A 26978-nucleotide genomic window follows, 5' to 3' on the forward strand; every position below is an offset into this window, starting at 1 on the left:
ATGCAGCGTGAATGCATCTCTGTTCACGTTGGCCAGGCTGGAGTTCAGATTGGCAATGCATGCTGGGAACTCTTCTGCCTGGAGCATGGGATCCAGCCAGATGGCACCTTTGCTGAGAATAACAGATTTAATAATGATGACTCCTTTGCTACGTTCTTCAGAGAGACAGGCACCGGAAAGCACGTGCCACGGGCTGTCATGGTGGACTTGGAGCAAACAGTAGTTGGTGAGTTAATCATTATGGAACATGCCTTGCATCAAATTCCATGACTTTCTGTGGACCAATATTATTGGGTTTCCCCCCCCTGTGCTTCAATGATGTGGCTTAGTTTGATTTAGGAAATGGGATTATGTGTAATGTTAAGACATAGCGTGGTTTGTTTGTATGAAGCTCATTGTACTATATAATCCCAGCCACTTTTGGTAAATTATGGTTTTAGGCAAAGTGATGTGGGAACCCAACCAATTGGGGCTTCTTCAGGTTAAATTATTGGGATATTGTTTTAGTGCAATGTCTGAACCCTGTCAAAGAATCAAGTACAACATATAGAGTTACTTCTGAGTAGTTTGTTATACACCTAGAATCTTGCCAGACTAAAGCAATTATCTGTAATAACTATAGATATACATGAATTGCTTTCTCTCTTGCATACGAGGCTTTCCAAACTCCACTCTCTCTTTGCCTTCTGAGAAAGAGCCCTTCCTTCCTGCTACCTCTGATTACATTCTACCACATCCCATTTCTTATCAATAGAAATACTAACTTACAGTCCAGCTTCAGACTATATGGTCATCATCTTTAAAACCCTAAATCCATAGGATGTAAAAGCACAGAACTACCACATCTGTCATGTTACAGAAAGTCAATTTATGACCACAATGAAGCCTGCAATTTTCATTGTAAGCCATGAAAATCAAAAGTCAAGGCACTCACAAATTGCCAAGATGGTGGGCAGCACCCTAACCTAAATGGGACAGGGCTTACATCTCACAGTTCTGCCTGCCATTTTGATAATGTTGACCCTACTTGTGGATGGTGCTGGCAGTATTTGTGTTCTCACAAGGTTTGCAGCAATTCTTCCAAATAATTTTTGAAACACACATAGTACTATTGTTCAGTTCTGGTAGTCAATGTATATTTAACCTTACAGTAGAGTACATTGTTAAAAATACGTTATATTTTTGTAGCTGGAAATGTATGTTGGACCTTGGGAATCCCATAGAAAATTCTCCTCTCGCTCTTATGCTCACAACCAAAAGACTGCTATATTGTATTCATTCATAGCTTATAGTCCTTGGGAAGTTAGTATTGCTGTTTATGTTGAAATACATTTCTGGCTCCTAGATATGAATTTTCCAAATGTATGCCTCTGATCTTCCAAGTAATTTTTTTTACGACACCAATTTTTTTAAAAAAATCTGTCTCTTAAAATTTACAGATGAAGTGCGAGCTGGCACCTACCGCCAGCTTTTCCATCCAGAACAGCTGATCACTGGCAAAGAAGATGCGGCTAATAACTATGCCCGTGGTCACTATACTATTGGTAAAGATAGGATTGAGTTGACACTGGATCGCATTCGAAAACTGGTAAGGGTGAAAGAACTGGAAAATGACCCAAGGAAAGTGTTTGATTTCCTTAGAAGACAGTCATCAGAAACCAATGGCATTTCTGTTAGGGCAGGGGTCTTCAAACCTGGCCCCTCTTGGGACTTGTGGACTTCAACTCCCAGAATTCCTCAGCCAGGCGTGCTGGCTGAGGAATTCTGGGAGTTGAAGTCCCCAAGTCATAAAAGGGCTAAGTTTGAAGATCTTTGTGTTAGGGTAACCAAATATGGCTGCAAAAATCCAGACAGCCATAATAGCAACAAAGAGGTCCCCTTTTTTGCCTTTTTTGTGCTCGTCAGAGACTGTCCAAAATTTCATAGCCCTGTCCAGATATGGTACCCTATACAAGATTTACTGACTTACAGATATTTGATTCCACTCTACCTCAGTGGATGGATGAAGCCTCTTTCCATCTAGCAACATTTGCTAGATTGCCTTGTTTTCATCTCAGTCCTAGTAAACAGAATGCAGCTGAATTAAAATGAGATTGTCAGACCTCTAGTTTGAAAAAGAGGAGAGCTTCTTATTGTCATATCTGGCAAGTGAATAGAAACATACCTCCAGGATTTCCACTGACGTAGGCTTATTACAATTAGTCAATATATAGTACACATCCAGTTCTTCCAGAGCACTGCTTTAGAATTCATTTGGGGAATCCAACAATATAAAAAAAATGGATGGAGAAAATAAGTATCTAAATTGTGATGTTCTTTTTAGGCTGACACCTGCTCAGGGCTGCAGGGATTCCTGATTTTCCACAGTTTTGGAGGAGGCACGGGCTCAGGTTTCACCTCTTTATTGATGGAACACTTGTCCATGGATTACGGCAAAAAGTCCAAACTGGAGTTTGCTATCTATCCAGCCCCTCAAGTGTCCACAGCGGTGGTGGAGCCCTACAATTCTATCCTGACCACCCACACCACCTTGGAACACTCCGACTGTGCCTTCATGGTGGACAATGAGGCCATCTATGACATCTGCCGTCGTAATCTGGACATTGAGCGGCCCACGTACACCAACCTGAACCGTCTCATCAGCCAGATTGTCTCCTCCATCACTGCCTCCCTGCGCTTCGATGGGGCCCTCAATGTGGACCTGACTGAATTCCAGACCAACCTGGTGCCCTACCCTCGCATCCACTTCCCCTTGGTGACCTACGCACCCATCATCTCCTCTGAGAAGGCCTACCACGAGCAGCTCTCCGTGGCCGAGATCACCAGCTCCTGTTTTGAGACCAACAATCAGATGGTCAAATGTGACCCCCGTCATGGCAAGTACATGGCTTGCTGCATGCTCTACCGTGGAGATGTGGTGCCCAAAGACGTCAATGTTGCAATTGCTGCTATCAAGACCAAAAGAACAATCCAGTTTGTGGACTGGTGTCCAACTGGCTTCAAGGTGAGGAGCAATAAATAAAAGCTGCCAGGATTTCTTAGTTCTACTGCTACTGTTATCTACTAGTAGTTCCTAGCTACTATGGATAGCAGTAGCAATAGAATGAAGAGTAGATAAGCGCTAAGAACTAATGGCTCTAATTGATGGGCCAGAGCATTTATTCATTTATTAAATTTATGTGCTGCCCATTTCACCATCAAGAGTGACTCTGGGCAGCTATCAGACTCCTTATGGATGCTTCTCATCTAAGATGAGACTGTTCTTCCATTCTTACCTCCCAGTGCAGCACACATATTTTTAACTCTAGAGATGTAGTGGATTCCAAAAGGAGACAGATAGGCATAGCTAATTTGGACCAATGACAGACTTCAATCTTAGTTGAAAAATCAGGCAATGCACCCCTTTTGCCTCCCCCCTCCCCCATGTTTCAAAGAGACTGTTTTGTTTTGTTTTGCTTTTTTCTTCTCTCCCTTCCTACCAGGTTGGCATCAATTACCAGCCCCCTACCGTGACTCCTGGAGGAGATCTTGCCCAGGTAGAACGTGCTGTTTGCATGCTGAGCAACACCACCGCTATTGCTGAAGCCTGGGCACGGCTGAACCACAAATTTGACCTCATGTTTGCAAAGAGAGCATTTGTACATTGGTATGTTGGCGAAGGCATGGAAGAAGGAGAGTTTGTAGAAGCGCGAGAGGATTTGTCCGCACTGGAGAAAGATTATGAGGAAGTGGCAACTGATTCCTTTGATTCGGTTCTTGGCAGCGAGGAAATTTAACACTTTGCTCCTCTCTTTGCACTAACGCGTCTCCGCCGTAATTTTCTTTAAAGAAGAAACACTTGTAGAGCCCTAAGAAGATGATTTGTTATGTGGGTGGCATGATTCATGCCTACAAAGATTTACTGGCTGGTTCATCTTATGTGATATCAACCAGATCTGGCCAAATAAGAACTAAGTGAAAATTAACTAAGAAGCCTTCCTGTTACAACAAGCTAGAGCAAGTCAGATTATTTTCAGAAGTGTTTCACCATGATTATTTGAGCTGTGTTTTGAGTTAGTTAATATACAAGTAGTCCTCAAGTAATGACCATAATGGAGCCTGACCATTAACTCATGACGGTTGTAAAGTGATTCAGTCACAACCTTTTTTGCTGAGGTTGTTAAGCAAACACTAAGATTAAGTGAACCCAGTGCTTTTTTTGTAAAAGAAAAAGGTGCCAGAACTCACACGTCATACAACCCGCCTTGCCTACCTTACCCTTCCACGTTCCATCCAAAAAAGGTGCTGGAACTCCATTCTGAGCGTTCTATGAGAAAAAAAGTCCTGAGTGAACCAATGTTTTTTAGGCATGGATTTGCTAAAAACACAAGGGAATACCAATTTTCAGCAAAACCTTCATTAAACATGGTCATCTGACCACAGGATGCTGCAAATGGCTGTAAATGAAGCCCAGTTGCCAAGCACTTGAAATGTGGTCCTATGAATATAGAGCAGGGGTGCCAAACTCAATTTCATTGAGGGCCGCAGCAACACTGCGGTTGCCCTCAAGGGGCCTGGTGGGTGTGGCGTGGGTGGGCGTGGCGTGGGTGGGCGTGGTGTGGGTGGGCGTGGCTAGAGTGTGTATGGCCTACTGGGTGGGCATGGCCAGCTCTACATCGTTCGCATCAAGGGGGCCTATGGGGGCCTGGGCAGGAGTGGGACAGATCTGAGGGTCTCTGGCAGGAAGAGGGTCTCTGGGCCAGGGCCAAGGCAGTGGGGGCCGTTCCCTCACTGTTTCCAGGATGGCTTCGCAGGCCACATGAAACCACTTCGCGGGCCGGATCTGGCCCCCGGGCCTTGTGTTTGACATGTCTGATGTACAGGGTCCCTGACCATTGGAACGTTGAATCTGGGTCATAAATACCCCTTAGGAAGGTCCATTGGAACTTCAAACAATTGCTAAGTGACTGGTCATAAATAAGAGGACTACCTGGGTAATGCTAAATCATGATGGATGGGGTCCCATATCATCTGAGGCCTCAAGCAAACATGATTTAGTTCAATGCCTGACTCCAACTTGGGGCTCTTGAGGAAGCTTTTCTAGTCAGTTTCTTCACTGCTTTGGGGAGCAAGGGCATCTGCTCTTGCTGACTACTAAGACCCAGCAACTGGATCTGACTGATGGGTCTTCCTGGGAAATAAAAAAGCTTCCACAATGAATGATAGCTATTCAGTCATCGAGCACATAACACAAAACCATTAACAATTTCATGAGGACTATTCAAAGGCAACTAAGACATCGAGCCTTAATTCCTGTGATTGATTAATATGGGGGTGGGGTGGGGCGAGCGATTCACAACACGCTAGGATCAACATGCTGGCTGAGGAATTCTGGGAGTTGAAGTTACACATATTAAAGTTGCTGAGGTTGAGAAATCCTGTACTAGATGTTGCTAAACTTCAACTGCCAGCAGCCCCAGTCCACAAGTCTAACAATAAGAGGAAATAATATACTGCTACTTCGCTAATAGCTATTGCAAAGCAATGGAATATTTCCTTCACATTGCATTTAGCATAGTACATATAGCAAGGTTTAGCCAAGAGAACATCTTTATACATTAGCCAAACATAAGCAAACTTAGTTATGTAAGACCTGTTCAGAGTAAAGGCTGTGAGTTAAGAGTTGGGGAAACCTGAGTTTCCTGGTGTTGCTTCATTACACTTTTCACTTCCCTCCACATGAGACATAGTAACTAATGTTGCTCGGAATTGTACAAGTAGTCCTCAGTTTCTGACAGTTCATTTAGAGACCATACAACGTTACAACGGGACTGAAAAAGTGACTTATGACTGTTTTTATGACCACTGAAGCTTCCCCATGGTCACCTGATCAAAATTCAGATGTTTGGCAACTGGTTCATATTTATGACAGTCAGGAGTGTCCCAGGATCATGTGATCACCTTTTGTGACCTTCTGACAAGCAAAGTCAATGGGGAAGCCAGATCCATTTAACAACCATGTTACTAACTTAACAATTGCAGTGATTCACTTAACAACTGTGACAAGAAAGGTTATAACATAGGGCAAAACTCACAACTGTCTCACTTAGCAACAGAAATTTTGGGCTCAGTTGTGGTCGTAAGTCAAGAACTACCTGTAGTTCAGAGGCACCATAAAGTCACAGATTTTCTCCACCTTGATGCACAGTCTTTAATGGGTCTTACATAAGAAAGCCTCGTGTTGGGCTGATCTTTATAGATCAATGTTTCTCAATCTTGGCCACTTTTAACATGTGTGGACTTCAACTTCTAGAATTCTATATACCTTAAAATCACCAAGGTTGAGAAACTCTGGTTCGTCTGCCTAAACTCTTTTACACATTACTTCTTGTGAAATAGAAACAAATACTAGAAATGTATGCCTGTGTTAGTCATGGAAGGAACAGAGCAGCCGACGTGCAATCTCAAAATTTGTAAATAAATTGTGTGATTGTGAAGAGATACCGCAGCTGTTAAAATGAGAGCAAATGGGTTGGCTGACTGGGGAATTCTTAAGTTTGCCAAGTTGGAAAAACTAAGTTACAGATACAATGCAAGAGACATACTGACTGGCTTTGTACATCAATTTCTACACCATGGGCTGTTTAAATATGATTCTTTGAATAAACTATAATTGAATAGGTTTATGAGGAGCATTAAACAATTTTCAAACCATGAAGTTTAGAGTCACATATATGCTCAGTTCTATCAAACATTTTTGTTTAGTGTGGGCATGTTTGCACAAACCTAAGCAGACTTTCCCGTTTAATAGAAGTCTGCCCCCCTCTTGATCGCCCTCATCGAAAATACTTCTGATTTGTTAGCATATGTGACCAGTTAATTAGGATAGCTTACTTTTCCAAAACATCCAAGAGTCTTATAAAAGATTAGTAGATCATACCAAACTCCTTATGACAACTCTGAATTCTACTCATGTTCTTCCAGATGATGGAGGATAATTTTAATTGTAAACTGCACTGTATACAAGTACAATTTCCAACAGCTTTCATAACTGGTCATGAACCTGATCTAAGCTCCAGATTGATGGTATTACTTGAATTTAACTAGTTATGCATTTCTTTTCAGAGGTGGTTGAATGTACGGATCTTACTTGTATGGCTTGTGTACTGAAACATCAATGGACCAACCCAAACACAGTATACAGAGAAGCATTAGGCTTAAAATCCTTAGATCAGGCTGTTATACTTCACATTCCAAAGATAAGCTCACTTAAATGTTTTTCACATAAAAAATATGCAAGTTCTTTGATTCAGAATAAAAGAAGGCTCTGTTTATAAAACCATCTGCTAGACTTCCGGTGGCTCCGCGGCGACGGAGGGAGCCTTCCCGGGCTGCCCGCGGCTCAGCTGGTGTTTTTTCGCCCGAAACAGCGCCGATCAGCTGTTCGGGCGAATCTGAAGCCCCCTCCTCGGGAGAAGAGGAGGAGGTGAGCCCCCAGGTGGGGGTTGAGTTCTCCGGGGCCGCCTGAGCTTGGAGCTTGGGCGGCTGAAGGATTGAACTCCCCCGTAGCCTGGGCTGCTCCCAGCTGGCTAGCGTCTCTGCTCCGGACTTCATGGAGCAGAGCCAGGCGTCTGCGACCATCCCTGCTTGAAGGAGAGACTATGAAAGGGAAAGAGCAGGCAGAGCAGTACAAGAGGGAAAGATGAAGAGATGAAGAAGATTTTATTTTACTCTCAAGCTTGATGGACTTTGCTTAAAACTTAAAGTGAAAGTGCGTCACAATTGTAAGTAAAAGATGGCGGCTAAACCTCCCCCTAGAACTTTTCGGAGTGCTGGAAATTCTCCGGTGCAACAACAATCATTGCTGCAGGCGTTGCATTCTCCTGATGTATTGACATCGAAGGATCTTGAAAAACATACCCAGTTAATTTTGGAGTCAATGGGTGTTAAATTTCTACAGATGGAGGAGAAATTGGAGAAATTGGAGCAGAGAATGGAAGAAAGGATGGAACAGAAACTTAGAGAAATGAAGGTAGACATTTTGTCCTCAGTGCAAAAAGTTGCTAAATGTGTGGAGGTGCTGGATGATCAAGTGCAAGATTTGATTCAAAAGAATGCTTTATTAGAAGCAAAAGTATTGGAAATTGAAGATTTAAAAGACAAAATCGACAGTGAACAGAGCTTGGCTCAATTTTACCAGATGCAGTTTGCTGTGAGAATTAGAGGCCTAAAAGAGAATATTAAGGAAGATTTAAAGCAGCTGGTTTCTGAGGCTTTTGAGGGAGTATTGAACCATCCAGCATCTGAATTAAAACAAGGTATGGACAAAGTGTTTCGTGTGAATTCGTGGATTGCTAAACAGAGAAAGTTGCCTAGAGATGTGGTGGTTTATTTTGTAAAAAGGGAAATTAGAGATGAAGTTATACAAGCTGCCTACGATACCAAAGTTGTGATTGCTGGTCAACAAGTTTTGGTTCTAAAAGAAATTCCTCCAAAGATTTTAAAGAGAAGGAAGGATTTTATATTTCTTGTGCAAGAGCTCAAGCAAAGAGATATAAGGTTCAGATGGGAGATCCCAGCTGGGTTGAGCTTCATGTATGATGGCAAAAGGTACTGTTTGAGTAATGTGAAGCAAGCGCATGATTTTTATAATAATGTCTTGAAAGTAACCCCATCAACACTTCTGGAAGCTGCAGAGGGATCTGGAGAAGGAGAACATCAAGAGGATGAAGATGCACAGATAGACGAGAAGGGTACAGGAGGAGTTCAAGCTGCAACTCTTTTGGATGATCTTAGAGAACAGAGGGTGACGCGTGCTGCCTTAAAACGCTCAAAAAAGGAAAAAAAATAAGATCAGTAGAAATCTATGGAACTTCCACAAAATATTTATAGTTAAGTGGTAGTTGTGTTTTTTTTTAAAAAAAAAAAAAGTTTTGGGATGCTATGTATGGTAATAGATTTTTTTTTTTAATTTGGAATTAATGGACAACTTACTACAGAGGAAGAGGAAGAAAGTTTTGTGGGTTAATGTGGGTTAATTTGTGTAAGAACTATTTATTAATGTGCAAATGAGAATATGTTAAGGTAATAGTGAATTGTGGAAGAATATAGATGGGAATGATGCTAGTTTTCTTTTATTTTAGTTTTTTATATATATTTAGTATTATTAAGGATTGGTTTACTATATACAAGCTAGAGAGTGATGGATTTTAGAGTTTATAATTGTTAGTATATGATTGTTTATGATTGCCTTTTAGATATATACCTTGTATTTTGCTCTGGGAAGTCGGGGGGGGGGGGAGGGGGGAGGAGGGGAAGTGGAGGGGGGGAGGTAGGGGAGGGAGGAGGGGGAGGGGGAGGGGGGGAGATAGGGGGGAGGTAGGGAGGGGAGGAGGGAGGGGGAAGGTGGGTTTTTTTAAAGGAAAATTGTATTTTATAAAACTTTTCAATAAAAAAAAAAAAAAAAAGAAATAAAAAAAGAAAAAAAGAAAAAAAAAAAAATAAATAATAAAAAAATAAAAAAAAAAAGAAAAGAAATAAATAAAAGAGAAAAAAAAAAAGAAACAAAAAAAAAAAAAAATAATAAGTAAAAAAAAAAAGGAAAAAAAAAATAAAAAAAAAAAAAATAAAAAAAAAAAAAACAAAATTAAATAAAAAAAAACCATCTGCTAAATCTAGGGGTCAATTGGAAGTAGTTTTCAAGCCAGCCCCATAATGCTGGAAAAAGCTGTAGTTGCTTTTAACCATTTGGCTACCTGACTCAAACCAAAAGTAATTTCCTCTTCCAAGTAAATCTCTCTCACAGGGTCTTGATCAAGATTTTATTAGGAAGAAAGAAACAGGTTACTAGACTTCCAGCAACTGAGCTATTTCCCATCAACAACCAATATACCGCCAACATGCATTTAAGTACATTGTTACTAGGTTTTTTTGTGTGCCTTTCTATAAACCAGGGAATTGATGGGTCTTTCCATCAATAACAGAGCTTGCCAATGTTTACTGACATCTGATCAATCCTTATTAGTCTAGGTGCCAGCCATCGTAGCAGCTCTAGCTTATTAAAAAGAGGAATGAAGAAAATGACCTTGTTTAATTTCTCAATACCATGGAAGATTTTATAATTCCTGATCATGCCTCTCCTTGGCTTCTCTACTAAACTAAAAAGTTCCCGGTCATTTCTTGAGTCCAGTAATCACTTTGGTTGTCTTCTTCTTCACTTTTTTCCAACTCCATTATTTTTCCACCTCTATTATTTTTCAGGTGCAGCAACCAGGACTATATCTATTACAGGTAGACTTTGACTTATCTAAGCAAGACTGTATCTTTTCCCCATTATTTTTCAAATGCAGCAGCCAGGACTATATCTATTACAAGTAATCTTTGACTTATAACCGTTCCAAGTTACAATGGCACTAAGAAAACTGACTTATGCCTAGTCTTCACACTTGTGACTCTTGCAGCATCCCCATAGTCACATGATCGAAATGTGGACGCTTGGCAACTGGCATGTATTTATCACAGTTGCACTGTCCCTGAGTCATGTGATCACAATCTGTAACCTTTCCAGCCGGCTTCTGACAAGCAAAGTCAACGGAGGAAGCCAGATTTGCTTAACAGCCACATGATCCACTTAATACCTGCAGTAATTTGCTTAACAACTGTAGCAAAAGGTCGTAGAGTGGGACAAAACTCACTTAACAACTACCTTGCTTAGCAATAATAATTTTGGGCTCAGTTGGGTTTGTTAAGTCGAAGACTACCTGTACTCCATATGTCAGTATACCAGATTCCCCTAAAAGCATTATAATGTTGATTCTTCTGTTTTCTGTCATTTCCCCATTGACCTGGTATGAAATTTGCCTTTTCATAACTGCTGCATTCAAGGTGAGAGATTACACTTTTTTTTTAAAAGAAATAAATAAAACCCTGGAGAAGGTGAAAACAATAGTAAAAGAGAAAATCAGGGAGATTAATTATCAAAGTGACACCACCAGGGCCTTTAATTGCCGTATGTTAGGTAGATGCAAATCCTCTATGGTGGGCTATCTATACAATCTAACCCAAGGGTAGGGAACCTTGGCTCTTTTATGATTTGTGGACTTCAACTCCCAGAATTCCTGAGCCAGCCATGCTGTCTCAGGAATTCTGGGAGTTGAAGTCCACGAGTCATAAAAGAGCCAAGGTTGCCTACCCCTGATCTAACCCTATGCAAATATAGCTGGGCCTTTCCTCAGCTCTACTGGTGGGAAAATTTCATGGGACTCCTTATTTGCAGACTTTGCCCCTATGGACCCAGGGTGGTAGAATTCATGTCCTCATAATGGTGTCCTTCTTATGTTGCCCCAAGACATGGTCCGATTACCCTAATCATTTCCATTTTAAGGACTGCTAACCCCACACTTACATATCATATAGTGAAATATCTTCACAGAGTTACAAATGTGCAAAACCTTTATTTAGGCATTTTGCTTTTATTGTTCTATTATTTTCCTTCAATTTGCTATGACAAATTGTTGTGTCAAGCTCTCTTTTTTACTTTAAAGGCTGGTCAAAGGCCATAATAAAGACATCAAATCTAAACTTAAATTTATCTAACTACTGTTTCTCACAGCTGGGCAGATTAGACCCATCATTGGATAATGTAGAACTTTTAGGATGTGTGCTGCAATGGTGAGTCTCAGAGGCTGGTGATGTAAGTGGTTCAGAGGGTGTATGTGTTGGGAATTATGACCTCTTCCCTCCCCTGCTCTATGACACTGAGAGGCAACAACAGGTGTTTGGTGGCAGTCTCCTCCTTCATTACAGCTCAACGGGTGGCAGAAGGAATTGGGGAAAGACAGGGAAAAGAGAAACAAAGCCTTCTAGCTCCTGACCAAGAAAAGAAGCCAGAATCAGAGCATTATGGTAAGCCAAAAGAAACAGAGGGGAAACAAGGATGAAGAAATTCACAGCCACTTGCTCTAAAAACTTGTAAGGTTTATTCAAAAATAAAGTTAGGCATTACTTCTTAGCCAGATTGTAGTGTTTTCTAGCATAGACCCCCATAGTAAGCTGGAGTGGTTAACAGTGCAGTCCTAAGCATGCTTACCTGGGAATAAACAGGAGATAGCAGAAGTCAGCAGGAAACATGGTGGCTCAGTGGGTTAGGACGCTGAGCTTGTCGATCAGAAAGTCAGCAGTTTGGCGGGTCGAATCCTGAGTGCCGCGTAACAGAGTGAGCGCCTGTTACTCGTCCCAGCTTCTGCCAACCTAGCAGTTCGAAAGCACGTAAAAATGCAAGTAGAAAAATAGGGACCGCTACGGTGGGAAGGGAACAGCGTTCTGTGCGCCTTTGGCGTCTAGTCATGCCAGCCACATGACCACGGAGACGTCCTTGGACAAGTGCTGGCTCTTCGGCTTTGAAATGTAGATGAGCACCGGCCCCTAGAGTTGGAAACGACTAGCACGCATGTGTGTGGGGAACCTTTACCTTTACCTTTGGCAGAAGTCAGCAGGAAACCTGAGTTAAAAAATACCTCTAGGATGAATCGCAACAAAAGAAATGGCATGCTACCCTGAGAATAAGTGGGAAACTCAAAATTCATAACCTGCCCAGATGAAGTTAGCTGGGATCACCCATTCCATTAAGCCCAAGGTAGGACAACATCTAAATAATTACAGGTTTCAAGTCCGTCTTTTTAGCTTCTGGAAAGCTGTCAGAAGTTGTCCAGTTTTGTGCTGCCACAACTGGAAGATACTCGCCCATGTTTCTTGTATATTCTTTTAGCTTTTATGGTGGTATTATGTTTGGGGATGACAGCAAGCCACTACATTTCCACCCTTTCAACCCTTCAAATATCTAAAATTGGCACCAAAATTCAGCAGCAGAACCTCAAGTATCGTAAGGTGTCAGAAAGAAGTTCGATAATATGAGAACACGATTTTAGCATGTGTGATTTGGACCACTGTGGCTTAGCAAGCAACCTATACTTAAAAATGACAGCTTTAAAGCAATACATTCCCTTTTGCTAAAAAAGATTTAGTACTCACTAACCATCAGACAGACTGTATGTGACTGTATATCCCAGAACTTGAACTAAAATCATTAACTAATTTGTCCTTTGTTAGGTAACTTTGACAGTTCAATCTATTTTCAGGCTTTCTGTCCCTTTCTCCCCTCCAAATTTGATGACTCCAAATTGCTAAACTGGAGGTTTTGCAAGAAACAAAAGAGAAAGTTAATTTTTTTAACAGTAACCAACTTCATTTCTCATTGTTTAACCTTATCTTTATAGCCAGTAAAACTGTGATGACTATCAACAGTATTAATGTCTTAAATTAAACATGTGAGATAGAAACAACCACAGAAATTATGGGGGGGGCAAGGGGGGGGAAGGAAAACATTGCCACCACTCCTACCAATCACATGGGTTAAGGAATCAAAAGGCAACAGAGCTTTCTTAAGTTACAGCCTATGCACAAATATCATTTAGCTGAGTTAAAGCCCAGGCAGAAATAAAAATAAACCCATTACGCATATGGGATTGAGATTATCACAGTCTGTACGATATTAAGGCTGCTCTTTGCATACAGTTTCAACTTGAGAATGCTTAACAAATCCTGAAAAATGCTCATTTTTTCATTAACTTGGCTGCAAACTTGTATGCTGGTTGTGGTCAGATTTTGAAAGTGGTTTGCCATTGCTTACTTCCTAGGGTTGAGATATTGTGACTGGCCAGGGTTTCCCAGCTGTCCTTATGCCTAAGGTGGGACAAGAACTCAGTTTCTGGCCCAGTGCCTTAACCACTGGCTCTATTACTGAAATAGCATCTGTAATATACCTATTTACAGACTCATCGCTGTAATAAAAACATTGGGCCAGTGTAGCAATATTCCTGCAAGGCGATCAAACTGGTCAGTCCTACAGGAGATCAACCCTGACTGCTCTTTAAAAGGCCAGATCCTGAAGTTGAAACTCAAATACTTTGGCCACCTAATGAGAAGGAAGGACTCACTGGAGAAGAGCCTAATGCTGGGGAAGATTGAAGGCAATAGAAGAACAGGACGACAGAGAATGAGGTGGCTGGATGGAGTCACTGAAGCAGTAGGCGTGAGCTTAAATGGACTCCAGAAGATGGTAGAGGACAGGAAGGCCTGGAGGAACATTGTCCATGGGGTTGTGATGGGTCAGACACGACTTTGCAGCTAACAACAACCACAGCAATATTCCATTTTCCTCTTCACTGCTGTTATCCTCCAATAGACTAACAGCATTTTCTGGCCCAGAATTAATCTTGGCCCTCATTGGATTTTGCAAGTGATGGTTATTCTTGTCAATATTGTTTCTACGTCTTCAGAACAGGGGTTTTCCCAGGATTGCTAGCATTGGCCAAGTATATAAGGGGGTACAGGTAACCCCTTTGTTCGTTCGGTACTGCTTCCAATAAAGATCTGCCATGCTGAATCCTTTGTCTGTTGTCTGACCATGCGGCCAAGAACCCACTACACAATAATGGGACATTCATCCAAATTCTCTGAAGTGTTCCAAGTTGGACCAAACAACTGAAAATAAGAAGTCCTCTATCCCTGAAGGTCCAACGATCATTTTCTCTGGAAGAGTGGGAGGGGAGATAAATAGGCATTGCGTGTCTCCTGTTCTTCTGATCTTTTCTTTCTTTCTTTTTTCCCCTCACAGCGTGAATGCATCTCTGTTCATGTTGGACAAGCCGGAGTTCAAATTGGTAATGCATGCTGGGAGCTGTTCTGTCTGGAACACAGCATCCAGCCAGATGGCACCTTCCAGGCTGAACCCAACAAGTTTAATGATGATGACTCCTTTACCACATTCTTCAGTGAAACTCGCACAGGGAAGCACGTGCCACGAGCTGTTATGGTGGACTTAGAACCCACAGTAGTAGGTCAGTGAAATCATGAGTGATGCCAAATAGAATGGGAATTATTGAGCATTTGCAATGCTGGGGATGGAGTGGAGAAATCAAGTATTCTAGTATTTTACCATTATGGAAGGGGGACTGCAATTTGCTGTTTAAGGATGAAAAAAAAACATTTGACAGGATGTCTTCAGCCATCCATAAGATCTCTCCCTAGTCTGCATCAGGTAACCCTTATGCAAAATTCTATACCAGAAACATCTGAGGGAGTCAAGGTGCTAAGAACATAATCTACAATCAAAGCACTTCTGAGCGTATGCTTAGGGAACGAATTTATGATTAATAATAAAACCAATCCTACAAGTTTATTTATGCTGAAATCTGTTCTTATGTTCTTTTAAAGCAGACATGTCAAACACAAGGCCCAGGGTGGTTTCATGTGGCCCGCGAAGCCATCCTGGAAATAGTGAGGGAACGGCCCCTGCTGCCTTGGCCCTGGCCCAGAGACCCTCCTCCTGCCAGAGACCCCCAGATCTATCCCACTCCTGCCCAGGCCCCCATAGGCACCCTTGAGGCGAACAATGTAGAGCTGGCCACACCCACCCAGGCCATACGCACTCTAGCCACACCCACCCAGCAGGCCACGCCCACCCTGGCCATACCCACCCGGCCCCCTGAGGGCAACCACAATGCTGATGCGGCCCTCAATGAAATTGAGTTTGACACCCCTGTTTTAAAGCAATTTAATTTGTTCAGGGGGAACTTCTCACTTGCTGGTATTCTTACAGAGCTAACCTAAGATATATATTTTTTCTTAACTGGTGAGGAGAGGATAAATATCATGGTTTTAACTACCAAAGTCTTGACTGAATTATGTTTGAATGATTAACTGAAGGAACAAATGAATCACATCAAGCAATAAATTAAACAATAATATCCAATCAATAATTTGGATAACTGACGCAAAAAAACCATACGTGTATGCATCCCCTCCCCCTTCTTGGCAGAAAAAAATAGACCAATGACTTTGCTGTCCTTTCTTGTTACTAAAATTAGTTGACTGACTTAACTCTGACTAATTATACTGTAGAGTTAAAGATTAGAAGAACACAATCTGTAGTCCCAGTCCCACATATACAAACTAGTATGTGTAAATGCAAATTAGTGCCTCTAATTTTTAATCCCATACAGTTGAAATTGTTTAGATAAATGTGCTCTGGTTCACTTTAATTACATATTCTTCATTACATGAATATATTGAAATAAATTCAGTTATGTAACTTTTTTTGTTAATGTGCTTCTTTGTATGTTCCTAATTTAACAAATTAGGGTTCCATTTTAGCTCTTCAGTCATAACTTCATTATTCTATATATTATACGATACCCTAACACCAATATTATTAGCAGAGGTTTGATACAGGCTTTGGAACACCAGTTTATACAACAAGGTCCTAAACAGGTTATATTTTTTTATTATTATTGTAGGGTGCTTCTAGCTCTGCTCTGGCTGTTATATATTTCTTAGCTTTTAAAACATGAGAAAATTTATTTCTCCTGAATTTTGAAAGAGTAAGCAAAAAAAAAATGGTTATCCTGCTGGCTACCTTGTGTGAATATTTCATTATATCCATTTGGGACAGGATTTACTTGGTGGAGCTCTTTAATATGTTGGATTTCTAAATATCTGGTTTAAATAATTTGTGTGGGTTTGTTTATGTGTATTGCGGGGGGGGGGGGACAGAAAGAGATGTTGTAAGGGGAAAAAAGTTTTAAAAAATCAAGACTTTATTCTGAGGTAACAATATATCACTGTGTCACCAGTACAAGTAGCCCTTGATTTACAACAGTTCATTTAGTGACCATTCAGTTACAATGACACTGAAAAAAGTGACTTATTGTCATTTTTCACACTTATAAGCGTCGCAGGATCCCCACGGTCACATGATCAAAATTCAGCTGCTTGGCAACTGGTTCATATTTATGACGGTTGCAGTGTTCTGAGGTCACGTGATCCCCTTTTGCGACCGTCTGACAAGCAAAGTCAATGGGGAAGCCAGATTCACTTAACCGCTGTTACTAACTTAAAAATTGCAACGATTCACTTAAAAACAAGTTGTAAAATGGGGCAAACCTCACTTCACAAATGTTTCACTTAGCAACGTATGTTTTGGGCTCCATTGGGGCCACAAGTTGAGGACTACCTGTATTAATAATTCTATCCTCTGTTGTGCAAAGTAGAAAGAGCATCGAGGATCAGACCCAGCAATGCCATAGTTCCTACTTGGTTTCTAAGTATCCAGGCAAGACCGTATTTGATGTTAATAATCTGTGCCTTGAATCCTTTCAAAAGAAGCTAAAGCCAAAATAACATGCAAACCTTCTGTCATTTAGCAAACAAAGATGGTGTCAGAAGCCAATTAGGAAGGAACACATCTATATTATTGAAAATAGTCTAATATTTATTACAATATATGGACCTTTCTTAACAGATGAAGTACGGGCTGGTACCTACCGCCAGCTTTTCCACCCAGAGCAGCTGATTGCTGGCAAGGAAGATGCGGCTAATAACTATGCCCGGGGTCACTACACCATTGGAAAGGAGAGCATCGATATGGTGCTGGATCGTATTCGCAAGCTGGTAAGCACATGCGTGATAATTAAATGTGAAGTGACTTTGAGGCAGAAATCCAGTGCAAATCTTGTGCTAGAAGTAGAAATCTAATGCCAGAAAGTTCAATTACAGTCATGCCAGTTGGATGTGCCAAGAGCCGTGTTAATACAGGTAGTCCTCAACTTACAACAGTTCGTTTAGTCACCGTCTAAAGTTACAACAGCATCGAAAAAAGTGATTTATGACCATTTTCCACACTTACAACTATTGCAGCATCCTCGTGGTCATGTGATCAAAATTCAGATGCTTGGCAACTGACTCATACTTATGAGGGTTGCAGTGTCCCGGGGTCATGTGATCCCCTTGTGTGACTTTCTGACAAGCGAAATCAATGGGGAAGCCGGTTTCACTTAACAACTGTGTTACTAACTTAAGAACTGCAGTGATTCACTTAACAATTGTGGCAAGAAAGGGTTGTAAAAGGGGGGGGCAAACTCACGTAACAAATATCTCACTTAGCAACAAACGTTTTGGGCTCAATTGTGGTCATAAATCGAGGACTACCTGTATATGGTTTGAGATAGGTAAATAACAATGTAAAAACTCATGAATTTCATACTTTCAATGCTAGGAAAACTTCTCTGGGCCATCTTGTTTGCCAAGTAATTTTTATGCCCACTAAATAATAAATAAATAAACCTTTATTGTCAAAGTACAACATGTGTACATTGAGATTAGCTGAGCCTCCCCCTGTGCTCTCTCCCCCCAATACACAGTGACAACAAACCCTCCATCCTACCACACCATGTGAACCAACTACACCACACACCGGCCTCCCAAGTCAATTCTGCATAAATTCACAGAGATTATATCCCATTTAAAAGCCTAACAGCCCACGGATAAAAGCTATTTTTCAGCCTGTTGGTACGGCTGGCTATACTCGTATATCTCCTACCGGATGGTAGGAGAATAAAGAGATACCGTCCAGGGTGTGAGTCATCCCTGAGAATCTTCCTCACTCTTCCAAGGCAATGAGCCCTGGCGATGTCATCCAGTGGTGTCAGGGGACAGCCCACAATGTCTTGTGCTGTGCTCACTACCCTCTGTAATACTTTTCTGTCCGTGGCTGTCAGACCAGCATACCAAACCACAATACCATACGAGAGGACGCTCTCTATAGTAGACCGGTAAAAGAGGGTCATTAGCCATTGTTCTACCCTGTTCTTCCGCAAGACCCTAAGAAAGTGAAGCCTCTGTTGGGCCTTTCTAGCCACCTGGGTTGTGTTAACTTTCCAGGTCAGATCTTCACAGAGGTAGACTCCCAGAAATTTAAAGGAGGAAACTCTCTCCACACAGTCCTCCCCGATGTAAAGTGGGGCAGGTTCCTCCTTTTTTCTCCGGAACTCTAACACCATCTCTTTCATCTTGCCAATGTTTAGGTGCAAGTTGTTGTTACCACACCATATGGATAGTTTTTGTACCTCCGCCCTATATGCTGTCTCATCCCCACCTGTAATAAGACCCACCACAGTTGTATCATCTGCGAACTTGATTATCGCAGTGGATGGGTCAGATGATACACAATCGTAAGTGTATAAAGAGTACAGGTAGGGGCTAAGCACACAGCCCTGTGGCGTGCTGTGCAAAGCTTCAGGGGGATGGACAAAGCAGACCCGACCCTCACTGTTTGTAACTGATCCCTAAGAAAGTCTTGAATCCAATAACAGATGGCGGGGGAGAATTTCAAGTCAGTCAGCTTCTCGATGAGAATGCTCAGCAAAATGGTGTTGAAAGCCGAGCTGTAGTCAACAAAAAGCATCCTGACATAACTTCCAGGTCTCTCGAGATGACTTGCTACAGAGTGTAAAGCAGTAGCTATGGCATCGTCTGTCGACCTATTTCCCCTGTAGGCAAATTGATGTTTATCAAAGTCCACTGGGAGGCATGTCCTAAGATGTTAGAGAACCAATCTTTCGAAGCATTTCATGACTACAGACGTTAATGCAATAGGTCTGTAGTCATTTAGGCACTCAACTGCAGTTTTCTTGGGGACTGGGACAATGGTAGCTGCTTTCAAGCACGATGGTACACATGCCGTTTGCAAGGAGATGTTAAAAATCCTTGTCAGGACCCCTGCTAATTGATCGGCACAATTCGTGACCACTATCCCCAGCACCCCATCTGGGCCTGCGGCTTTACTGGGATTCACAGCCTTCAATACAGCTCTCACTTGGTGTTCACACAGGGTGAGTGGCTGAGAGTCAGAAGTCCGGCCAGCAATTAATCATGCTATAGTCAAAGATTAATTGTTATACTGTTATTTTATACTCCTTGTATTATGTGGCAGTTACAATATCACATAGCTAGGAGTAAAGGAGTAGTGGTTAAGGACAGCTGTAATCTATTCTAGAAAGATGCGATGCACAAAAAAATGCTACTAATAAATAAGTTTTCATTCAAAAAGGTTTGCTCGCCACAGTGTAGGTTCTTAATGAAAACTCATAGTACCACTGGATTTCAGGTTTCCATAATATCTCATTGAAACTACTACTTTTTGTAAAGAACTAAGTGGGTTGCATTAAATGAGGAAATCAGTAGGGTCCCATGGAGACATCCTTACTAACTTGTAAATTCATAAAATATTTGTGTTATGTGTTTTAATTAAGTATTAAAAATAGAAGAGAATTTACTTTTAAGATTCCCCAATTGGTCCAAGAACATCCGCAGCATATAGTAAGGTAATTATGTAGATCAGATCTGTTTTGATACATGTGCCTAGATCTGTTTTGGTACAAAGCCATAGCAACAAACAAGATTTCGAATTAGATTTTGAATTGTAGAAATGGTCTTTGGATGGAACAAATACTGAGTGGGCTAAAAGGAATTGCTGAGATACACATAGCTCACCTTGGATTGTACTTCTTTGTAGACAGATTCCTGCTCAGGGCTGCAGGGATTCCTGATTTTCCACAGTTTTGGAGGAGGCACGGGCTCAGGTTTCACCTCTTTATTGATGGAACGCTTGTCCGTAGATTATGGCAAAAAGTCCAAACTGGAGTTTGCTATCTATCCAGCTCCTCAAGTGTCCACAGCGGTGGTGGAGCCCTACAATTCTATCCTGACCACCCACACCACCTTGGAACACTCCGACTGTGCCTTCATGGTGGACAATGAGGCCATCTATGACATCTGCCGTCGTAATCTGGACATTGAGCGGCCCACGTACACCAACCTGAACCGTCTCATCAGCCAGATTGTCTCCTCCATCACTGCCTCCCTGCGCTTCGATGGGGCCCTCAATGTGGACCTGACTGAATTCCAGACCAACCTGGTTCCCTACCCTCGCATCCACTTCCCCTTGGTGACCTACGCACCCATCATCTCCTCTGAGAAGGCCTACCACGAGCAGCTCTCCGTGGCTGAGATTACCAGCTCCTGTTTTGAAGCCAACAATCAGATGGTCAAATGTGACCCCCGTCATGGCAAGTACATGGCTTGCTGCATGCTCTACCGTGGAGATGTGGTGCCCAAAGACGTCAATGTCGCAATCGCTGCTATCAAGACCAAGAGAACAATTCAGTTTGTGGACTGGTGTCCAACTGGCTTCAAGGTGAGGAGCAATCATTAAATATCTTTCTTCTGTCTTAAAAAGATGCACATTGACATACCGGGTGTAATCCATGTCCCAATGTAAGTATTAAATTTAAGTAACATCAATGTATTTATCATGCTAGTTTAACACATTTCATGATAATTGGGGGAAGCCTCCAGAAGACCTTCAAAGTGAAGAGTATACATTTACCTGCTTGAACTATAACAGAAATTACTTTTTAAATGAAACTATGCAAGTCAGTTAAGAAGCCTTTTTCATTCTGGACATCGAGATGGGTTCACCATAAATAAATAAGCAAACTTTTTTTATATATTCAGAAAATAATTTAGCCTTCAAATAGCTTTTTTATTTGCTGATCTATCTTTATGAAAATGCCCTATAGTTCATCATGTCCTTTGAGTGGACATGTTTAGCTTTTTTTGTTTTACAATGAGCATCATTCATTTTATGCCCTAAGCTTCTCTAACTCCTGAAGCAGCAAAATTCAAAACAAAACATCTCCATTCCAAACAAAAGGGATGAATGTTCCTACACAAACATTTCCAATTCTAGATATGCAATCTGGTTGTTTGCATAATCTGAACAGGAAACCTAAAAGCAACTTTTAATATAAACACATTGAACAGATTATTTGTCTTCATTTATGCTCATTTATTTTGCCTGTTTCTCATTCATCCCTGTGCTTTCTGAAAAATGCTTATACTGTATATCTGAATAACAATAGCAAGTAGAATAATGTATTTTATAGAAAAATGTACAATTGTTTTGTGAGTAGTGGTGGAAAGTAGAATAAATCAAACTCAGAGCTACACAAATACTGATTAATATTGTGTAGATTATCTCTCATTTTGAGCAATACAGAAAGTCCTCGACTTACGATCACAACTGAGCCCAAACTTTCCATTGCTAAGAAAGACAGGTTAAGTGAGTTTTGCCCCATTTTACGACCTTTTTGGCCACAGTTGTTAAGTGAATCACTGCAGGTGTTAATGTAGGAGATGACCAGACTGAGGGCGGGGTCAAAGGCATCATCAATCTGGAGTCCTCAAAAGAGACCTAAGTAGACTCTTGACTCCTATTTGGCATCAAATTGCATTGACCGATCGTAGATTCTTCTGTATAAATAGCATGGAGTAAATTGACTTTGCTTGTCAGAAGGTTGCAAAAGAGATCACATGACCCCAGGACATTGTAACCAGTGGTGGGATTCAAATATGTGAACAACCGGTTCTCTGTGTGGATGCCGCTTCTGGAAATCCATTTTGGGCCTGGGCAATAAAAAATTAGCTACCGGTTCTGCCAAAGTGGTGCGAACTGGCTGAATCCCACCACTGACTGCAACCGTCATACACTTAAATACATGCCAGTTGCCAAGTGTCTGAATTTTGATCATGTGACTATGGGGGATGCTGCAATGGTTGCACATTTGTAAAATGATCATGCCACTTTTTTTGGTACCACTGTAACTTCAAATGGTCGCTACATGAATGGCTGTAAGTCGAGGACTATCCGTACCATACTGAGTCCATATAAGACCATCTTTTCTGGGACATCTTGTGACTTCTTGGATTCGTAGAAGTTTGGGGCTGATTTTGAACTGTTGTATGTGAGAAGTTCCTTCACTCAGGCTCAATAGGAGAGCTGATTATATCAGAGATTTATTAGTCAAAGTTTTATGCATCTCCCAGAAAGCTCCATTCCTGGGGAAAAGAGGAAGAGGGAAGGATGGCTGTCAAGCACAGGAAATTAGGAGTCCAGGCAATTCAAATAAATATATATGTTTTTTGTATGCTAAAGCTCTCTACAAGAATGTGAACTACTAATGATCAAAGCAAATTTGCAGTAGATAAGAGTCAACAGAATTCATGGTGGGCTGGACTTAGTTCTCTTGTGAGTGTGAAGGAACTCAAGACTGATGATGAGTTTGACTCCTTCTTCAGGCTTAGCCTGGTCACCTCCTACAATGTGTAGATGAATTCCCAATGTACTTGATGAAAGATGGAGTGCTTTGAGAGGAAACAAACTTGGTGAAGACAGTAGTCATCTTCTATTCCAGTAGTTCTCAACCGTGGCAACTTTAAGCTGTGTGGGTATCAGCTCCCAGAATTTCTCAGCCATTTGAAATCCACCCAGCTGAAAGTTGTCAAGGTTGAGAAATACTGTTGTGTCTTAAAGCCAACGGAAATCAAGTGGTGATGAAAGACTTAATATCACTGTAGTTTAAAAGAATATTATCAGAATGCTTTAGCTTTTTATCACATGAATATACTTATACAATCCAATACTTTCTCCCCAAACTTAGCAAGTGTAAAGTGTTGTAAAAACATGTGTTTTAAAGAAGCATTATTATGATCTCTATGTTGACCTTCTTGGGGATTGTCAAAAACAGCATTTTGTTGAAGAGTTCATATTCTTAACCCTTAGCAATCAATTTAGGAGAGATGCAAATATTCTCTTTTAACTTTTAACATCACAGGCTTTTGCACACCAAAAATACCCTGAAGTTATTTTTTTCTATAAAAAAGGGAGTGCCTGTGGATTTTATTCCGCTAGTTGTTGCCGGCTATGGGAGGGGGGGTGTTGCTCATCTCTGTTTCAAGGCCATTGAGTCAGGGCTGTTCCAAGACATTTCTGTGGTCATGTGGCCAGCATGACGTTGTGGAGCGCTGTTACCTTCTCACCTAAGTGGTACCTATTTATCTACTCACATTTGCATGCTTTTGAAACGCTAGGTTGGCAGGAGCTAGGGTGAAGACAGGAGCTCATCCTGTCATGTGGCATTCAAACCTGGGCTACCAGCTTTCCAGGCGACAAGCCCAGCATCTTAACTGCTGAGCCACCGTGCCATTATTTTTTACTATAAATAATTTGAAATATGGCATCACTTAGCTTAACTTTTAGAGGAAACCATGGGAATAAATTCATTACGGTGTCAATCAAAATCTCCCGCCATAAAATTAACTAAAATTTCTCATAGGTTTTTTTCCTCTCTACACTCCTTATCAAGGCTATTTTGAGTTATCTTATCTCCTTCTGTTTTCCAGGTTGGCATCAATTATCAGCCCCCAACCACTGTGCCGGGAGGTGACCTTGCTCAAGTGCAACGAGCCGTCTGCATGCTGAGCAACACCACAGCCATTGCTGAAGCCTGGGCAAGGTTGGACCATAAGTTTGATCTGATGTATGCCAAGCGAGCCTTTGTGCACTGGTATGTTGGCGAAGGCATGGAGGAAGGAGAGTTTTCCGAGGCTCGGGAAGATTTAGCTGCATTGGAGAAAGACTATGAGGAAGTTGGAACAGATTCTTTTGAAGAAGAAAATGATGGGGAAGAATTTTGAAAATGTAAACAGTCCTTAGCTGTGCATTTCTGGGCCACAAATGAAGTTCTCACAAGTCTTTGCTGGACAAAAGAAGCATAGTAATTGAATATCAGTTGCATTCTTGTCTACTCCAGCAGTATATATAAATATATCATCAGTCTGTGAAGAGCTTTCCTATATTTTTTCTTAGGCCATGTAGGTAGTCCTCAGTGGGGAAGCCAGATTAACTATTAGCTTAGTAACACAGTTGTTAAGTGAATCTGGCTTCCCCATTGACTTTGCTTGTCAGAAGGTCGCAAAAGGGGATCATATGATCCCGGAACTCTACAATGCCATAAATAGTTGGACTATTGCAATGTGCTCTACATTAGCAGTCCCAAACCTTTCTGGCTTGGCAGCCCTGGGGGGGGGGAAAGAGGGGATAGTTCCCTGTGAGTGGCAGGTGGGTGCGCAAGGGCAAGCAGCCGCTACTCACGCAAGGCGAGCTTCACACACATGCACGCACTTGCTCACCACTTGAATGGCCAAGTTCCAAACAGGCTGCAGCTTGGTAGTGGGCCATGGCCTGGATGCTGGGCCATGTTCTCAGCAGTTCAAGGTGCTGGTGTTGACCTTTAAAGCCCTACATGGCTTGGGACTGGGTTATTTGAGGGACTGTGTGTTTGAGGATTCCCTTGCCTAGGGATCTACATTTGGGTGGCTCTAGATGGCAGGCCTTTTCAGCTATGGCACACCTGTATTCTGGAACCTTCTTCCTCCAGAGATGAGATCAGGATCATCACTCTTTCAAAGGTCCCTCAAGACCTGGTTATGCCAACAGGCCAGGGGACGGGTGAAATTTGTGAGGTGGCTCCATTATTACTAACACCCTCCATCTATTATTGTCTTTTTCTGATTGCCATTATAGTTTTTAATGCTTTTCATAATTATATATAGGCAGTCCTCTAACTCTAAGGGACCCTGTCCATTGCAAACTGAGCATATACTAGATGATGTACATCTCTCTTCCTATTCTATGTTGCCATTTAATCCAGCCACTGTGATTTATTCCACAAACCATAATTAAGCAAACCATGATTTGGAACAGTATGTCAGCTCAGCCACTTTTACCTTTGGTCTGCCATACATATAGGGACTAGACTAGTTTTTGCCAAACAGGTGGCCTTCAATTGTATTGGACTTCAACTTCTATAATCCTCAGGTCCTGGAATTATGTTTGTACATGTGTGTTTTTTCAAATTGTGGGAAAAATACAGGAGAAAGTAAAGATCATGCATGGTAGTTCAGCTCCCTAGTCAAAAGATACTTGGAAGAAAAAAAATGGCGAACATTCTAAAGAACAGTTAAAAAATCAACATCAAAATCAACATGTACAATGCTACATCCTTATGTTTTTTAGCTCTCCTTATGAAACACGTCTTCTACTTTACCTTGGTAGAGTTGTTAAGAGAATGCAATCCAATGTGACTCATACATCTTTCCATTTTTCCTTTCCTTGGCTGTCTAGAAATAAACTCTTTGTGGACTGCACCTGAATCCAAAGATTGGAGAAAAACTGCCAGTATAATTCCTTATCTCATTTTCGTTCTTATCCCAACAGCCTTCCTGAGAGTCGGTCTTTATTTTTAGATTGCTTTCTCTGTTTTTTATTCAGATGTTGAAGATTTTATTCACGTGACAAGCCTGTGAGGTAGGTTGGGCTCAAAGGAAGAGATAGTCCGATATTTCCCCCACTCTGCAGCTGAGAAAAAGCCAGATTAAGTGCCAGATTCGATTTCTTGATTAGAAAAAAGGAAGAATCTGGTTATTAACATGCAGTTTCAGAAACGGCCATGAGTCACGCAAAATAGATGATGTCCCTTTTAGAAGCTGCCACCTTTACCGCACAGAAAGAAAATATTTGCACTGTGGTCTGTGTGTATTCAAGTATGCACAATAAAAGGGGAAAGAGAGAAAATTTGGTTAAAGAAGGATGGTGGTATGCCCACGTGGGCTTTTCTTGGTTGATTCTGTGAAGTGAAAGTTAACAGCAAATCAGTAACTCATACAGTAAAAAATAAGGGCTCCCCCAAATGGGATGTTTTGCATAGTTGGCTTCTTGCCCAGTAATGAAAGGAGGGGATTTTTCTTCTGCTTCTGCTCCTTTCCCAAAGCAAGAAAAGCAGAGGAAAGAGGAGGGAGGGACAACTTTTCCAGGCACCACAATCTGATTTCTCCACATTTTTTATCTCATGGGCGTGGCAGCTAAAAGCTTCCTCTGCTTCTCCTCCATGGGAGAAGAGAAGTGGGATAGGAATAGTTCTTCAGCTGCCACCCTTGAATGATAAGCCCCGGAGGGAATTCGTCTCTTTTAAATTGGGGGACCTGGTGCCCCATTTCTCCCTCCATCACTTTCCTTCTGCTTTTCTTGCCATGGGAAAGAGTCTACGATACAGTCCTTTTCAACAGTTCCATTCAGGCCCCACACACATTTGCACCACTCAGGACACAGAGAAGCCTTCAGGTAGAGTTAACAACTTGCTAAAAGAATGCAGATTTATTTATTTATTTATGGGATTTGTATGCCGCCCTATCTCCCAAAGGAC

The 26978-nt window shown here is 41.5% G+C and overlaps 1 protein-coding gene across 2 annotated transcripts; it reads left to right on the forward strand.

The window, feature by feature from the left end:
- TUBA8 (tubulin alpha 8) lies at nt 1-26245 on the forward strand (the record flags this gene model as incomplete). 2 transcript variants are annotated; one of them, XM_083365311.1, is made up of 5 exons in its annotated part: nt 1-226; nt 1440-1588; nt 2324-3004; nt 3483-3728; nt 24361-26245. In XM_083365311.1, 5 exons carry the CDS (start codon nt 1-3, stop codon nt 24409-24411), a joined length of 1353 nt encoding a protein of 450 aa, XP_083221437.1. In that variant the 3' UTR covers nt 24412-26245. The 2 variants fall into 2 exon arrangements, with proteins under 2 accessions (XP_083221437.1, XP_083221436.1); XM_083365310.1 differs by lacking the exons at nt 1-226; nt 1440-1588; nt 2324-3004; nt 3483-3728 and adding exons at nt 11729-11883; nt 14654-14876; nt 17339-17487; nt 20390-21070 and having other exon boundaries at nt 24118-26245.
- Nucleotides 26246-26978: the final 733 nt, after the last annotated feature.

This window comes from Vipera ursinii (assembly GCF_947247035.1).
Source record: "Vipera ursinii genome assembly, chromosome: 6".
In the NCBI taxonomy this organism is placed as follows: Eukaryota; Metazoa; Chordata; class Lepidosauria; order Squamata; family Viperidae; genus Vipera; species Vipera ursinii.